The 18,986-nt window shown below is 42.5% G+C and overlaps 1 protein-coding gene across 1 annotated transcript in view; it reads right to left on the bottom strand.

Moving 5' to 3' along the window:
- Window positions 1–18,986, bottom strand: part of NDC80 (NDC80 kinetochore complex component) — a 33,906-nt gene that overhangs the window by 6,550 nt on the left and 8,370 nt on the right. The window contains exons 4-10 of the mRNA XM_056554449.1: window positions 15,310–15,427; window positions 9,872–10,044; window positions 6,579–6,681; window positions 4,885–4,971; window positions 1,555–1,648; window positions 633–739; window positions 247–391 (exon numbers count right to left, since the gene is read on the bottom strand). Of these exons, the coding sequence (XP_056410424.1) occupies window positions 247–391; window positions 633–739; window positions 1,555–1,648; window positions 4,885–4,971; window positions 6,579–6,681; window positions 9,872–10,044; window positions 15,310–15,427 (827 nt within the window). The remainder of the gene's footprint in view (window positions 1–246; window positions 392–632; window positions 740–1,554; window positions 1,649–4,884; window positions 4,972–6,578; window positions 6,682–9,871; window positions 10,045–15,309; window positions 15,428–18,986) is intronic.

The raw sequence follows: 18,986 nt of genomic DNA, 5'->3' as shown, positions 1-18,986 counted from the left end.
ATGTTGCAAAACTACAACTCCCAGCATGCCTGGACAGCCTTTGGCTGTCCAGGCATGCTGGGAGTTGTAGTTTTGCAACACCTGGAGGCACTCTGGTTGGCAAACACTGGTTTATGGTTTGCCATACCGTTGTATACGTTTTCAAATAGAAACCATATAGCAAAATCGTGATGTGAATGCGCCCTTACAGCTCCGCACTATGGGACCCTCAGTCCCGTAGGGGGCGCTGTGGGGCCCTGCACTGACCTGTGGCCTCCAGCTCCTCGCTCAGGCTGCTGACCCGCTGGTCCAGTAAGGTGGAGTGAGACTCCATCTCCGTCAGGTAGTTCTGGTATTTCTGGATGTCTGCTTGGAGAGAAGTCTTCAGCTTCCTCATGGAGGCCAAACGGTCCTGAAATCCCAAAAAACACACAAAGCGAGCGTCAGACACCCCACCATCAGTACGAGGACAATGTGTGTGTGCAGAGGAACATATCTGCTTCTGGGAAAGCTGGGTGACAACCAAAGTAGTTGCTGACAAAGACAGACGTTGTCACCTCCCTGAGAGCGCTGTATACTTATCACGAGTAAAGCTGAGTGACTCTCTGTTCTGTTGAGTGGCACCCAGCTTTCCCAGAAGCCCAAATACTTACAGGCTCCCGCTCCTTGTCCTTCTCCAGCCGCTCGACCTCTTCCATCAGTCTCCGAGCCTCGGCCTGCAGAGAATCCACTTGAGACTCCTCCACGGCATAGGCGTCCTCTGTCAGGGAGAGACAACAGAGGGTCACAGGGTGCAGGACAAGTCTCACAGCTGAGGTAAGGGGGGGCAGGGCGAGACTCCCCGCTGAGGTAAGAGGGGGGGGGGCAGGGCGAGACTCCCCGCTGAGGTAAGGGGGGGGGGCTTCGAGACTCCCCGCTGAGGTAAGGGGGGGGGGCGGGCGAGACTCCCCGCTGAGGTAAGGGGGGCAGGGCGAGATGCCCGCTGAGGTAAGGGGGGCAGTATTACTAGGGAGGGTCCCTCTATACACAGCTTATTTCTAGGGGGACACTATAAACCAAATGGCATTTCCAAGTTATCTATATAAATCAGTGGTCTCAAAAAGTGGCCCTCCAGATGTTGCAAAACTTCAACTCCCAGCATGCCCGGACAGCTATTGGCTGTTTGGGCATGCTTGGAGATGAAGTTTTGCAACATCTGGAGGTCCACTTTTTGAGACCACTTATATAAATAATCCTCATGGTATGGCACCAATTTACAATTCATCCCCCAGTGTCAAGATCTCTGCTTGCTGTTATTGAGCGGGAACATTCTTGGAAACCAATCACCAAACCGCAAAAATTAAATAAAAAAATAAAAAATGATATATATCTCCGGTTCTTATGATTGTTACAATGTATCACTGCAGGCAAATGTATCACATGTTCAGCTTACAGAGAATTATCTAGACAAGAACAAATAAATCTAGAATGAAGTGGAACAAATGTATTTAGAGATTCCTCACAAGATTTCGCACATTTTTTGGGAGGACGAAGTCTGGAAGAAAAAACATGAAAAATCCCTATAAAAGCACTTACTGAGCTTGGAGGAAACTTCTGCATCGTTCTCCTCGAAGGTGTCCCGTCCCTCCATGAACTGTTCATAGCACCGGACAGTGTAATCCAGGAAGAGCTACAAGACATAAGTCATCTATAACTGCACCGCAATAAGGACGGAACTCAGGGTCAGTACAGGATAAGTAATGTAATGTATGTACACAGTGACCTCACCAGCAGAATAGTGAGTACAGCTCTGGGGTATAATACAGGATATAACTCAGGATCAGTACAGGATAAGTAATGTAATGTATGTACACAGTGATCTCACCAGCAGAATAGTGAGTACAGCTCTGGAGTATAATACAGGATATAACTCAGGATCAGTACAGGATAAGTAATGTAATGTATGTACACAGTGACCTCACCAGCAGAATAGTGAGTACAGCTCTGGGGTATAATACAGGATATAACTCAGGATCAGTACAGGATAAGTAATGTAATGTATGTACACAGTGATCTCACCAGCAGAATAGTGAGTGCAGCTCTGGAGTATAATACAGGATATAACTCAGGATCAGTACAGGATAAGTAATGTAATGTATGTACACAGTGACCTCACCAGCAGAATAGTGAGTACAGCTCTGGAGTATAATACAGGATATAACTCAGGATCAGTACAGGATAAGTAATGTAATGTATATACACAGTGACCTCACCAGCAGAATAGTGAGTACAGCTCTGGGGTATAATACAGGATATAACTCAGGATCAGTACAGGATAAGTAATGTAATGTATGTACACAGTGATCTCACCAGCAGAATAGTGAGTGCAGCTCTGGAGTATAATACAGGATATAACTCAGGATCAGTACAGGATAAGTAATGTAATGTATGTACACAGTGACCTCACCAGCAGAATAGTGAGTACAGCTCTGGAGTATAATACAGGATATAACTCAGGATCAGTACAGGATAAGTAATGTAATGTGATGTACACAGTGACCTCACCAGCAGAATAGTGAGTACAGCTCTGGAGAATAATACAGGATATAACTCAGGATCAGTACAGGATAAGTAATGTAATGTATGTACACAGTGATCTCACCAGCAGAATAGTGAGTACAGCTCTGGAGTATAATACAGGATTTAACTCAGAATCAGTACAGGATAAATAATGTAATGTATGTACACAGAGACCCCACCAGCAGAATAGTGAGTACAGCTCTGGGGTATAATACAGGATATAACTCAGGATCAGTACAGGATAAGTAATGTAATGTATGTACACAGTGACCTCACCAGCAGAATAGTGAGTACAGCTCTGGAGTATAATACAGGATATAACTCAGGATCAGTACAGGATAAGTAATGTAATGTATGTACACAGTGACCTCACCAGCAGAATAGTGAGTACTGCTCTGGAGTATAATACAGGATATAACTCAGGATCAGTACAGGATAAGTAATGTAATGTATGTACACAGTGATCTCACCAGCAGAATAGTGAGTACAGCTCTGGAGTATAATACAGGATATAACTCAGGATCAGTACAGGATAAGTAATGTAATGTATGTACACAGTGACCTCACCAGCAGAATAGTGAGTACAGCTCTGGGGTATAATACAGGATATAACTCCGGATCAGTACAGGATAAGTAATGTAATGTATGTACACAGTGACCTCACCAGCAGAATAGTGAGTACAGCTCTGGAGTATAATACAGGATATAACTCAGGATCAGTACAGGATAAGTAATGTAATGTATATACACAGTGACCTCACCAGCAGAATAGTGAGTACAGCTCTGGGGTATAATACAGGATATAACTCCGGATCAGTACAGGATAAGTAATGTAATGTATATACACAGTGACCTCACCAGCAGAATAGTGAGTACAGCTCTGGGGTATAATACAGGATATAACAGGATCATTAACCCCTTAAGGACGCAGGACGTAAATGTACGTCCTGGTGAGGTGGTACTTAACGCACCAGGACGTACATTTACGTCCTAAGCATAACCGCGGGCATCGGAGTGATGCCCGTGTCATGCGCGGCTAATCCCGGCTGCTGATCGCAGCCAGGGACCCGCCGGCAATGGCCGACGCCCGCGATCTCGCGGGCGTCCGCCATTAACCCCTCAGGTGCCATGATCAATACAGATCCCGGCATCTGCGGCAGTTCGAGATTTAAATGAACGATCGGATCGCCCGCAGCGCTGCTGCGGGGATCCGATCATTCATAACGCCGCACGGAGGTCCCCTCTCCTTCCTCCGTGCGGCTCCCGGCGTCTCCTGCTCTGGTCTGTGATCGAGCAGACCGATAATACTGATCTGTTCTATGTCCTATACATAGAACAGATCAGTATTAGCAATCATGGTATTGCTATGAATAGTCCCCTATGGGGACTATTCAAGTGTAAAAAAAAATGTAAAAAAATTTAAAAGTAAAAGTAAAAAAAAAGTGAAAAATCCCCTCCCCCAATAAAAAAGTAAAACGTCCGTTTTTTCCTATTTTACCCCCAAAAAGCGTAAAAAAAAACATTTTTTATAGACATATTTGGTATCGCCGCGTGCGTAAATGTCCGAACTATTAAAATAAAATGTTAATGATCCCGTACGGTGAACGGCGTGAACGAAAAAAAATAAAAAAGTCCAAAATTCCTACTTTTTTAATAGATTTTATTTAAAAAAAATTATAAAAAATTTATTAAAAGTTTTTTATATGCAAATGTGGTATCAAAAAAAAGTACAGATAATGGCGCAAAAAATGAGCCCCCATACCGCCACTTATACGGAAAAATAAAAAAGTTAGAGGTCATCAAAATAAAGGGATTATAAACGTACTAATTTGGTTAAAAAGTTTGTGATTTTTTTTAAGCGCAACAATAATATAAAAATATATAATAATGGGTATCATTTTAATCGTATTGACCCTCAGAATAAAGAACACGTCATTTTTTCCATAAATTGTACGGCGTGAAAACAAAACCTTCCAAAATTAGCAAAATTGCGTTTTTCGTTTTAATTTTCCCACAAAAATAGTGTTTTTTGGTTGCGCCATACATTTTATGATATAATGAGTGATGTCATTACAAAGGACAACTGGTCGCGCAAAAAACAAGCCCTCTGTGGATGAAAATATAAGAGTTATGATTTTTAGAAGGCGAGGAGGAAAAAATGAAAACGTAAAAATTAAATTGTCTGAGTCCTTAAGGCCAAAATGGGCTGAGTCCTTAAGGGGTTAATATATATATATATATATATATATATATATATATATATATATATATATATATATATATATATATATATATATATATATAGTTATATACAGTGTATATACGTGTACGCTGCAGTGAATGTACCTGGTTGAATTCGATGCCATCATCACTTGGTTCAGATATTTGTGGCTCCTCGAACACGTGGTTGTCGGCCTTCAGTACACAGGAGAGCTGGGAGATTGGTGGAGAAGTGGTTAATAGTCGTGGGTTTATTACAGTGAACTGAGAGACAATGTCAGGACTAGAGCTGATCCTGTTCTGACCCTATTGACTTATCTGCCATTGTATTTAGTGTTAGTTGGTTCTTCCTTCCTTTCGGACACCACTATGACCAGCTATTCTATCTTTGCTTTATTATCCAAGTCTGAAATCCATTTTCTCTCAAAAAGGTTCAGGTTCAATTCTCCCGTGTGGAATCGACACATGAAGAAAAAAAAGATATCGCACTCACCGATCCAGAAAACCAAGAAGCGTGGGGCGTGCGCCGTAGGGCAACAAATCGTTTCACGTCATAGATGACGCTTCATCCGGCCTCCAAGGAGGCCGGATGAAGCATCATCTATGACGTGAAACTATTCGTTGCCCTCCAAGAAGGCCGGATGAAGCGTCATCTATGACGTGAAACGATTCGTTGCCCTCCAAGGAGGCCGGATGAAGCGTCATCTATGACGTGAAACGATTCGTTGCCCTCCAAGGAGGCCGGATGAAGCGTCATCTATGACGTGAAACGATTCGTTGCCCTCCAAGGAGGCCGGATGAAGCGTCATCTATGACGTGAAACTATTCGTTGCCCTCCAAGGAGGCCGGATGAAGCGCCATCTATGACGTGAAACGATTTGTTGCCCTCCAAGAAGGCCGGATGAAGCATCATCTATGACGTGAAACGATTCATTGCCCTCCAAGGAGGCCGGATGAAGCGTAATCTATGACGTGAAACGATTCGTTGCCCTTCAAGGAGGCCGGATGAAGCGTCATCTATGACGTGAAACGATTCGTTGCCCTTCAAGGAGGCCGGATGAAGCACCATCTATGACGTGAAACGATTCGTTGCCCTCCAAGGAGGCCGGATGAAGCATCATCTATGACGTGAAACGATTCCTTGCCCTCCAAGGAGGCCGGATGAAGCGTAATCTATGACGTGAAACGATTCATTGCCCTCCAAGGAGGCCGGATGAAGCGTCATCTATGACTTGAAACGATTCATTGCTCTCCAAGGAGGCCGGATGAAGCGTAATCTATGACGTGAAACGATTCATTGCCCTCCAAGGAGGCCGGATGAAGCGTCATCTATGACGTGAAACGATTCGTTGCCCTCCAAGGAGGCCGGATGAAGCACCATCTATGACGTGAAACTATTCGTTGCACCTGTGTTCCACTCGCCCACTTTCCTGACCCTAGGCTGTATTGGAATGTTACCTGCATGATACTTGCTGCCATGCCAGTTCCAGAATGAAGCTGCTTCTTGGTTTTCTGGATCGGTGAGTGCGATATCTTTTTTCTTCATGTGTCGATTCCACATTGGTTCTCTTATTCGCACCCCACATCGGGATCCGAGTCAGTAGCAGATGGTCCTAGCAGTGTGTTTTTGGATTTATCCGCAGTGGTGCCGCTGCTCTTGCTTTTCTTTATTTGCTGATGTCAATCCTCCCATGAATTACACTGCAGTTCTGCTTATTTAGACTAAATGACCATCGTTCTGACTTACACCCAGGGCTAGAATGCTTCTTTCCTTTCTACAGATCTAAATACATATTTGTAAACATCATTTCAGTCTGTACCTTAACGCAGTCTATCAGCCAGACCAGAGCAGCCACGATCTGGGGCCACGTGTGCGGGGCCCCCACTGTATACATGGAGCTTTTGGACAAAGCGAAGGGATATCTGCAAGAGAAAAACATAACGTCTCATCCCTCCTCCATCTATTCTACCGACAATGTGACGCTGATCTCCGGCCCTATGATGTATAGGAATATGTGGTGTCCAGGGCCACAGAACAGGTTATAGATGAGGGGCCAAGTTCTAATCATACAGTATGAGACCAGGAGGGGGGGGGGGTCCAGGATCTTACATGACGGCCTTCTATACAAAGGTAAAGAGTCAAAATACCTTCTATTGTCTCTAGTATCAGCCACTTCAGATTGGGAAGAGGACGACTGTATGTGATGATATCAGCCGCTCCTCTTATAACGCTCCAGTACTGATATAATCTCTATATGTGATGATATCAGCCGCTCCTCTTATAACGCTCCAGTACTGATATAATCTCTATATATTACATCATATGTGATATCAGCCGCTCCTCTTATAACGCTCCAGTACTGATATAATCTCTATATATTACATCATATGTGATGATATCAGCCGCTCCTCTTATAACGCTCCAGTACTGATATAACCTCTATATATTACATCATATGTGATGATATCAGCCCCTCCTCTTATAACCTCTAAATATTACATCATATGTGACTGATATCAGCCGCTCCTCTTATAACGCTCCAGTACTGATATAATCTCTATATGTGATGATATCAGCCCCTCCTCTTATAACGCTCCAGTACTGATATAATCTCTATATATTACATCATATGTGATGATATCAGCCGCTCCTCTTATAACGCTCCAGTACTGATATAACCTCTATACATTACATCATATGTGACTGATATCAGCCGCTCCTCTTATAACGCTCCAGTACTGATATAATCTCTATATATTACATCATATGTGATGAGATCAGCCGCTCCTCTTATAACGCTCCAGTACTGATATAATCTCTATATATTACATCATATGATGATATCATCCGCTCCTCTTATAACGCTCCAGTACTGATATAATCTCTATATATGACATCATATGTGATATCAGCCGCTCCTCTTATAACGCTCCAGTACTGATATAACCTCTATATATGACATCATATGTGATGATATCAGCCGCTCCTCTTATAACGCTCCAGTACTGATATAATCTCTATATATTACATCATATGTGATGATATCAGCCGCTCCTCTTATAACGCTCCAGTACTGATATAACCTCTATATATTACATCATATGTGATATCAGCCGCTCCTCTTATAACGCTCCAGTACTTATATAATCTCTATATATTACATCATATGTGATATCATCCGCTCCTCTTATAACGCTCCAGTACTGATATAACCTCTATATATTACATCATATGTGATTATATCATCTGCTCCTCTTATAACGCTCCAGTACTGATATAACCTCTATATATTACATCATATGTGATGATATCATCCGCTCCTCTTATAACGCTCCAGTACTGATATAACCTCTATATATTACATCATATGTGATTATATCATCTGCTCCTCTTATAACGCTCCAGTACTGATATAACCTCTATATATTACATCATATGTGATGATATCAGCCGCTCCTCTTATAACGCTCCAGTACTGATATAACCTCTATATATTACATCATATGTGATTATATCATCTGCTCCTCTTATAACGCTCCAGTACTGATATAACCTCTATATATTACATCATATGTGATGATATCAGCCGCTCCTCTTATAACGCTCCAGTACTGATATAACCTCTATATATTACATCATATGTGATATCAGCCGCTCCTCTTATAATGCTCCAGTACTGATATAATCTCTATATATTACATCATATGATGATATCAGCCGCTCCTCTTATAACACTCCAGTACTGATATAACCTCTATATATTACATCATATGTGATATCAGCCGCTCCTCTTATAACGCTCCAGTACTGATATAACCTCTATACATTACATCATATGTGACTGATATCAGCCGCTCCTCTTATAACGCTCCAGTACTGATATAATCTCTATATATTACATCATATGTGATGAGATCAGCCGCTCCTCTTATAACGCTCCAGTACTGATATAATCTCTATATATTACATCATATGATGATATCATCCGCTCCTCTTATAACGCTCCAGTACTGATATAATCTCTATATATGACATCATATGTGATATCAGCCGCTCCTCTTATAACGCTCCAGTACTGATATAACCTCTATATATGACATCATATGTGATGATATCAGCCGCTCCTCTTATAACGCTCCAGTACTGATATAATCTCTATATATTACATCATATGTGATGATATCAGCCGCTCCTCTTATAACGCTCCAGTACTGATATAACCTCTATATATTACATCATATGTGATATCAGCCGCTCCTCTTATAACGCTCCAGTACTTATATAATCTCTATATATTACATCATATGTGATGATATCAGCCGCTCCTCTTATAACGCTCCAGTACTGATATAATCTCTATATATTACATCATATGTGACTGATATCATCCGCTCCTCTTATAACGCTCCAGTACTGATATAACCTCTATATATTACATCATATGTGATGATATCAGCCGCTCCTCTTATAACGCTCCAGTACTGATATAATCTCTATATATTACATCATATGTGATATCATCCGCTCCTCTTATAACGCTCCAGTACTGATATAACCTCTATATATTACATCATATGTGATTATATCATCTGCTCCTCTTATAACGCTCCAGTACTGATATAACCTCTATATATTACATCATATGTGATGATATCAGCCGCTCCTCTTATAACGCTCCAGTACTGATATAACCTCTATATATTACATCATATGTGATTATATCATCTGCTCCTCTTATAACGCTCCAGTACTGATATAACCTCTATATATTACATCATATGTGATGATATCAGCCGCTCCTCTTATAACGCTCCAGTACTGATATAACCTCTATATATTACATCATATGTGATATCAGCCGCTCCTCTTATAATGCTCCAGTACTGATATAATCTCTATATATTACATCATATGATGATATCAGCCGCTCCTCTTATAACGCTCCAGTACTGATATAACCTCTATATATTACATCATATGTGATATCAGCCGCTCCTCTTATAACGCTCCAGTACTGATATAATCTCTATATATTACATCATATGTGATATCAGCCGCTCCTCTTATAACCTCTATATATTACATCATGTGACTGATATTAGATATTATCACCCTAATTCTTTAAACACTCTGGGGATTTCCTCTTCGAACTTGGAGTCTGGGATTTCATAGTTTGGGCAGATGATGCTGTAGATGAAGGCGAAGATCTTCAGGAAATCCTTGGTGGACGGACCCTGCAAGGACTTCACCGTCAGCATCTGCGAGTATCCGTTTTCATTGAGAAACTGCAAAAAAAATATTGAAAATAAATAAAATATTATTATTAACCCCTTAAGGACGGAGGGTTTTTTCAGTTTTTGCATTTTCATTTTTTCCTCATCACCTTCTAAAAACAAAAACACTCAATTTTGCACCTAAAAATCCATATCATTGCTTATTTTTTTGCGCCATCAATTCTACTTTGTAATGACATCAGTCATTTTACCCCAAAATCTACGGCAAAACGGAAAAATAATAATAATGGTGCGACAAAATGGAAGGAAAAAAACGCCATTTTGTCACTTTTGGGGGCTTCTATTTCTACGCAGTAAATTTTTCGGTAAAAATTACACATTAGTAGGTCCATATGGTTAAAATGATCCCCTACTTATATAGGTGATTTTGTTGCACTTCTGAAAAAAATGATAACTACATGCAGGAAAATGTATACATTTAAAATGGTCCTATTCTGACCCCTATAACTTTTTTATTTCTCCATGTATGGGGCTATATGAGGGCTCATTTTTTGCGCCGTGATCTGAAGTTTTTATTGGTACCATTTTTGTTTTGATCTGACTTTTTGATCTGACTTTTTTATGGTATAAAAAGTGACCAAAAATGCACTATTTTGGACTTTGGAATTTTTTTATGCGCGTACGCCATTGACCGTGCAATTTAATTAACGATTTTTATAGTTCGGACTTTTACGCACGCGGCCATACCACATGTTAAATTTTTATTTACACAGTTTTTTTTCATTGGGAAAAGGGGGGCGATTCAAACTTTTATTAGGGAAGAGGTTAAAGGGGTATTCCAGGCCAAAACTTTTTTTTTTTTTTTTTTTATAAATCAACGGGCTCCGAAAAGTTAAACAGATTTGTAAATTACTTCTATTTAAGGAGTACTCCGGCGCGCACTTTTTTCCATTTATCCCGTCCGGGCTGCAAAATAAAAGAAAACGCACTCTCTCTTACCTGCCAACGCGCCCCCGGAGCTCCGGTACACTCCGGTACAGGTGTTCGGTCCCCAGGCTGTATTATTCTTACTTCCTGTTAGCCCGGCACGTCACACGGAGCTTCAGCCTATCACCGGCCGCAGCGATGTCCCGCCTCTGCTGGTGATAGGCTGAAGCTCCGTGTGACGTGTCGGGCTAACAGGAAGTAAGAAGAATACAGCCCGGGGACCCAACACCTGTACCGGACTGTACCGGAGCTCCGGGGGCGTGTTGGCAGGTAAGAGAAAGATAAAAGGAAAAAAGTGCACGCCGGAGTACTCCTTTAAAAAAAATCTTAATCCTTCCAATAGTTATTAGCTTCTGAAGTTGAGTTGTTGTTTTCTGTCTAACTGCTCAATGATGACTCACGTCCCGGGAGCTGTCCAGCTCCTATGGGGATATTCTCCCATCATGCACAGCTCCCGGGACGTGACATCATCATTGAGCAGTTAGACAGAAAACTTCAGAAGCTAATAACTATTGGAAGGATTAAGATTTTTTTTTATAGAAGTAATTTACAAATCTGTTTAACTTTCCGGAGCCAGTTGATATATAAAAAAAAAAGGTTTTGCCTGGAATACCCCTTTAAATGATCTTTGTTAAAAAAAAAATTTCCACTTTTTTTTTTTTTGCAGTGTTATAGCTCCCATAGGAGACTATAACTGATCTCTTACACTGATCATTGTTATCCCATAGGGACCTATAACACTGCACACACTGATCTCTTATACTGATCATTATTATCCCATAGGGACCTATAACACTGCACACACTGATCATTGTTATCCCATAGGGACCTATAACACTGCACACACTGATCTCTTATACTGATCATTATTATCCCATGGGGGACTATAACACTGCACACACTGATCTCTTACACTGATCATTGTTATCCCATAGGAGACTATAACATGCAGTAGATTGATTCAATACACTGATCACTGCCATTGCATTGCAATGGCAGGGATCAGTGTTATCGGCGGTTGATTGCTCAAGCCTGGATTTCAGGCTCGGAGCAATCGAACGCGGATCAGACGCGCATGAGGCAGGTAAGGCATCCTCCTGTTGCGTTCTAGCTGTTCGGGACATCAAGATTTTACCGCGATGGTCCCGATCAGCCCGACTTAGCTGCCAGGAAGCTTTTACTTTCACTTTAGATGCAGCGATCAACTTTGATCGCCGCGTCTAAAGAGTTAATGCCGGACATCAGCTCGATCGGCAATGTGCGGCATTAGCCGCGGGTCCTAATTGCTTATAGCAACCGGGACCCACCGGGTATGATGCGCGCTCACCTGCTGAGTGCACGTCATACCTCGGGAGAAGCTTATGGACATTCATAAACGTCCATATGCGATAAGAGTTTAAAGGGGTATTCTGGTAAAAAATATTTATTTATTATTTTATAACCACTGGATCCAGAAAGTTGAACAGATTTGTATGTTACTTCTATTAAAAAATATTAATCCTTCCAGTACTTGTCAGCTGAAAAGAACAGCTCAACTTCAGCAGCTGATAAGTACTGGAAGGATTACGATTATTCAATAGAAGTAATTTACAAATCTGTTCAACTTTCTGAAGCCAGTTGATATGAAAAAAAAATTTTTTTTTTTACCGGAGTACCCCTTTAACCCCTTAAGGACTCAGTCCATTTTGGCCTTAAGGACAATTTTATTTTTACGTTTTCATTTTTTCCTCCTCGCCTTCAAAAAATCATAACTCTTTTATATTTTCATCCACAGACTAGTATGAGGGCTTGTTTTTTGCGCGACCAGTTGTCCTTTGTAATGACATCACTCATTATATCATAAAATGTATGGCGCAACCAAAAAACACTATTTGTGTGGGGAAATTAAAAAGAAAACCGCAATTTAGCAAATTTTGGAAGGTTTTGTTTTCACGCCGTACAATTTATGGTAAAAATGACGTGTGTTCTTTATTCTGAGGGTCAATACGATTAAAATGATCCCCATTATTACATACTTTTATATTACTGTTGCACTTAAAAAAAAAAAAAATCACCATCTTTTTAACCAAATTAGTACGTTTATAATCCCTTTATTTTGATGACCGCTAACTTTTTCATTTTTCCGTATAAGCGGCGGTATGGGGGCTCATTTTTTGAGCCATGATCTGTACTTTTTTTTTTTTGATACCACATTTGCATATAAAAAACTTTTAATACATTTTTTATAATTTTTTTTTAAATAAAATGCATTAAAAAAAAGTAGCAATTTTGGACATTTTTTTTTTCCCGTTCACCGTACGGGATCATTAATATTTTATTTTAATAGTTTGGACATTTACGCATGCGACAATACCAAATATGTCTATTAAATTTATTTTTGATGCTTTTTGGGGGTAAAATAGGAAAAAAAACGGACGTTTTACATTTTTATTGGGGGAGGGGATTTTTCACTTTTAATTTTAAATTTTTTTTTTTTTTTTTTTAACACTTGAATAGTCCCCATAGGGGACTATTCATAGCAATACCATGATTGCTAATACTGATCTGTTCTATGTATAGGACATAGAACAGATAAGTATTATCGGTCATCTCCTGCTCTGGTCTGCTCGATCACAGACCAGAGCAGGAGACGCCGGGAGCCGCACGGAGGAAGGTGAGGGGACCTCCGTGCGGCGTTATGAATGATCGGATCCCCGCAGCAGCGCTGCGGGCGATCAGATCATTCATTCATTGAAATCGTGCACTGCCGCAGATGCCGGGATCTGTATGATCCCGGCATCTGAGGGGTTAATGGCGGACGCCCGCGAGATCGCGGGCGTCGGCCATTGCCGGCGGGTCCCTGGCTGCGATCAGCAGCCGGGATCAGCCGCGCATGACACGGGCATCGCTCCGATGCCCGCGGTTATGTACAGGACGTAAATGTACGTCCTGGAGGCAGAAAGTTAAATGGGCACTGTCAACTTTATTTTTTGATATGTTGTAGTATCTCTACTATACTTTTATTATTATTTTTTATAAAATTGTTTACTTTACATTTGAAAACCGGCCACTAGGGGGTCTCCCTCCTAGTGGCCGGCTGCAGCCTGGCGTGACGTCACGCCTGAAAAAGGACTGATGCGGCCGGGCATCGGCCCTTTTTCATTCAGCCTGCGCTCGCTCCCTGCCTGTCAGTCAGACGGAGGGGATGGGCTAGCGCCGCATGTAACTAATAGTTTATCTACACTGGGAGCCTCCAGCTGTTTCAATACTACAACTCCCAGCATGCCCTGACAGCCAATAGATGTCAGGGCAAGCTGGGAGTTGTAGTGGTGAAACAGCTGGAGGCACCCTGTGTAGATGAACTAAGGGTGGAAGTCACCCTCCCCAGCAGGCATCAGTGACATGGTGCCTGCTAGGGGAAGTCTGCCTGGTAGTGAGCACGCTACCAGGCAGACAAAAAGCATTTTTAATATAGTTAAAATAAAAATTAAAAGCAGGGAGGGGGTTAGGGAAAGATTGGCAATAGGCAGGGACAGAAAAAAAAAAAAATAGGATGGTGGGAGCTACCCTTTAAGTACCACCGCACCAGGACGTACATTTACATCCTGCATCCTTAAGGAGTTAATGAGGAAAAAGCAGGGTGATGCACAGGACCCCTTAAAACGCCACTAAATTGGCCTCAGGTGCATTTATTTCTCTGTAAAACGTAACCTATACTAATTGTTGTGTACGAGGGGTTAAAGGTCAGTGATCAGATGAGAAGGGATAGACCAGTGTTCCCCAACCAGGGTGCCTCAGCTGTTGCAAACCTATGACTCCCAGCATTTCCGGACATCCGAAGGCTGTCCGGGAATGCTGGGAGTTGTAGTTTTGCAACAGCTGGAGGCACCCCAGTTGGGAAACACTGGGATAGACAATTGCACCATGCGCAGACCCTGTAAGGGCTCCTGTATGGACGTTTCTTATTAGTGCTTGGCGCCATCTACTGGGTCATACTGAGGTTGCACAAATGAATTGAAGGAATATGATTTTATTACATCTTACAGCCTAAGTGTCCAACCTGCGGCCCTCCAGCTGTTGCAAAAACAAGATTCCCAGCAAGCTCTGGCGGTCCGAAGGTTGGACATCTAACCTGTAAGAAGTAAAAGTCAAACCCTCCGACAGTATCCCTGAAATTCCATTGTGCAATAACAGTACCAGCCAGTAGATGGCGCCAGGTAATCCAATAAAAATGGCCGGTCAGTGATTATTTACAGGGTCGGGGTAGGACGGACGCATTAGTCCGGGAGGTTAGATCTGTCACAGGGACAGGAAGCCATAGTTGTAGTGAGACGGTGACCACAGACTCACCTCACACAGCTGGCGGATACACTGCTGGATGAAGGATTTATCGTGTAGAGGTCGGGGGTCCTTAATCTTCTCAGAGGTCCCAAAAGCTCCATACTGGCTGTTCCTGTTACCACTGGCCCTAAAGACAGGACACAACAATAACTAAATACGGTAAGTGACATCACTGAGAATACAGCCTATCCATTCACTAGAGATCAGCGGTGACATCACTGAGAATACAGCCTATCCATCACTAGAGATCAGCGGTGACATCACTGAGAATACAGCCTATCCATCACTAGAGATCAGCGGTGACATCACTGAGAATATAGCCTATCCATCACTAGAGATCAGCGGTGACATCACTGAGAATACATCCTATCCATCACTAGAGATCAGCGGTTACATCACTGAGAATACATCCTATCCATCACTAGAGATCAGCGGTGACATTACTGAGAATACAGCCTATCCATCACTAGAGATCAGCGGTGACATCACTGAGAATACAGCCTATCCATCACAAGAGATCAGCGGTGACATCACTGAGAATACAGCCTATCCATCACTAGAGATCAGCGATGACATCACTGAGAATACAGCCTATCCATCACTAGAGATCAGCAGTGACATCACTGAGAATACAGCCTATCCATCACTAGAGATCAGCGGTGACATCACTGAGAATACAGCCTATCCATTCACTAGAGATCAGCGATGACATCACTGAGAATACATCCTATCCATCACTAGAGATCAGCGGTGACATCACTGAGAATACAGCCTATCCATCACTAGAGATCAGCGGTGACACCACTGAGAATACAACCTATCCATCACTAGAGATCAGCGGTGACATCACTGAGAATACAACCTATCCATCACTAGAGATCAGCGGTGACATCACTGAGAATACAGCCTATCCATCACTAGAGATCAGCGGTGACATCACTGAGAATACAGCCTATCCATCACTAGAGATCAGCGGTGACATCACTGAGAATACAGCCTATCCATCACTAGAGATCAGCGGTGACATCACTGAGAATACAACCTATCCATCACTAGAGATCAGCGGTGACATCACTGAGAATACAACCTATCCATCACTAGAGATCAGCGGTGACATCACTGAGAATACAGCCTATCCATCACTAGAGATCAGCGGTGACATTACTGAGAATACAGCCTATCCATCACTAGAGATCAGCGGTGACATCACTGAGAATACAGCCTATCCATCACAAGAGATCAGCGGTGACATCACTGAGAATACAGCCTATCCATCACTAGAGATCAGCGATGACATCACTGAGAATACAGCCTATCCATCACTAGAGATCAGCAGTGACATCACTGAGAATACAGCCTATCCATCACTAGAGATCAGCGGTGACATCACTGAGAATACAGCCTATCCATCACTAGAGATCAGCGGTGACATCACTGAGAATACAGCCTATCCATTCACTAGAGATCAGCGATGACATCACTGAGAATACATCCTATCCATCACTAGAGATCAGCGGTGACATCACTGAGAATACAGCCTATCCATCACTAGAGATCAGCGGTGACACCACTGAGAATACAACCTATCCATCACTAGAGATCAGCGGTGACATCACTGAGAATACAACCTATCCATCACTAGAGATCAGCGGTGACATCACTGAGAATACAGCCTATCCATCACTAGAGATCAGCGGTGACATCACTGAGAATACAGCCTATCCATCACTAGAGATCAGCGGTGACATCACTGAGAATACAGCCTATCCATCACTAGAGATCAGCGGTGACATCACTGAGAATACAGCCAATCCATTCACTAGAGATCAGCGGTGACATCACTAAGAATACAGCCTATCCATCACTAGAGATCAGCGGTGACATCACTGAGAATACAGCCTATCCATCACTAGAGATCAGCGGTGACATCACTGAGAATACAGCCAATCCATTCACTAGAGATCAGCGGTGACATCACTGAGAATACAGCCTATCCATCACTAGAGATCAGCAGTGACATCACTGAGAATACAGCCTATCCATCACTAGAGATCAGCGGTGACATCACTGAGAATACAGCCAATCCATTCACTAGAGATCAGCGGTGACATCACTGAGAATACAGCCTATCCATCACTAGAGATCAGCGGAGACATCACTGAGAATACAGTCTATCCATCACTAGAGATCAGCGGTGACATCACTGAGAATACAGCCTATCCATCACTAGAGATCAGCGGTGACATCACTGAGAATACAGCCTATCCATCACTAGAGATCAGCGGTGACATCACTGAGAATACAGCCTATCCATCACTAGAGATCAGCGGTGACATCACTGAGAATACAGCCTATCCATCACTAGAGATCAGCGGTGACATCACTGAGAATACAGCCTATCCATCACTAGAGATCAGCGGTGACATCACTGAGAATACAGCCTATCCATCACTAGAGATCAGCGGTGACATCACTGAGAATACAGCCTATCCATCACTAGAGATCAGCGGTGACATCACTGAGAATACAGCCAATCCATTCACTAGAGATCAGCGGTTACATCACTGAGAATACAGCCTATCCATCACTAGAGATCAGCGGTTACATCACTGAGAATACATCCTATCCATCACTAGAGATCAGCGGTGACATTACTGAGAATACAGCCTATCCATCACTAGAGATCAGCGGTGACATCACTGAGAATACAGCCTATCCATTCACTAGAGATCAGCGGTGACATCACTGAGAATACAGCCTATCCATTCACTAGAGATCAGCGGTGACATCACTGAGAATACAGCCTATCCATCACTAGAGATCAGCGGTGACATCACTGAGAATACAGCCTATCCATTCACTAGAGATCAGCGGTGACATCACTGAGAATACAGCCTATCCATCACTAGAGATCAGCGGTGACATCACTGAGAATACAGCCTATCCATCACTAGTGATCAGCGGTGAAATCACTGAGAATACAGCCTATCCATCACTAGAGATCAGCGGTGACATCACTGAGAATACAGCCTATCCATCACTAGAGATCATCGGTGACATCACTGAGAATACAGCCTATCCATCACTAGAGATCAGCGGTGACATCACTGAGAATACAGCCTATCCATCACTAGAGATCAGCGGTGCCATCACTGAGAATACAGCCTATCCATTCACTAGAGATCAGCGGTGACATCACTGAGAGTACAGCCTATCCATCACTAGAGATCAGCGGTGACATCACTGAGAATACAGCCTATCCATCACTAGAGATCAGCGATGACATCACTGAGAATACAGCCTATCCATCACTAGAGATCAGCAGTGACATCACTGAGAATACAGCCTATCCATTCACTAGAGATCAGCGATGACATCACTGAGAATACATCCTATCCATCACTAGAGATCAGCGGTGACATCACTGAGAATACAGCCTATCCATCACTAGAGATCAGCGGTGACACCACTGAGAATACAACCTATCCATCACTAGAGATCAGCGGTGACATCACTGAGAATACAACCTATCCATCACTAGAGATCAGCGGTGACATCACTGAGAATACAGCCTATCCATCACTAGAGATCAGCGGTGACATCACTGAGAATACAGCCTATCCATCACTAGAGATCAGCGGTGACATCACTGAGAATACAGCCTATCCATCACTAGAGATCAGCGG

This window comes from Hyla sarda, unplaced genomic scaffold (genome assembly GCF_029499605.1).
Source record: "Hyla sarda isolate aHylSar1 unplaced genomic scaffold, aHylSar1.hap1 scaffold_73, whole genome shotgun sequence".
In the NCBI taxonomy this organism is placed as follows: domain Eukaryota; kingdom Metazoa; phylum Chordata; class Amphibia; order Anura; family Hylidae; genus Hyla; species Hyla sarda.
Note: the sequence above shows the minus strand (reverse complement) of the source record. Positions and strands in the feature narration are given on the sequence as shown.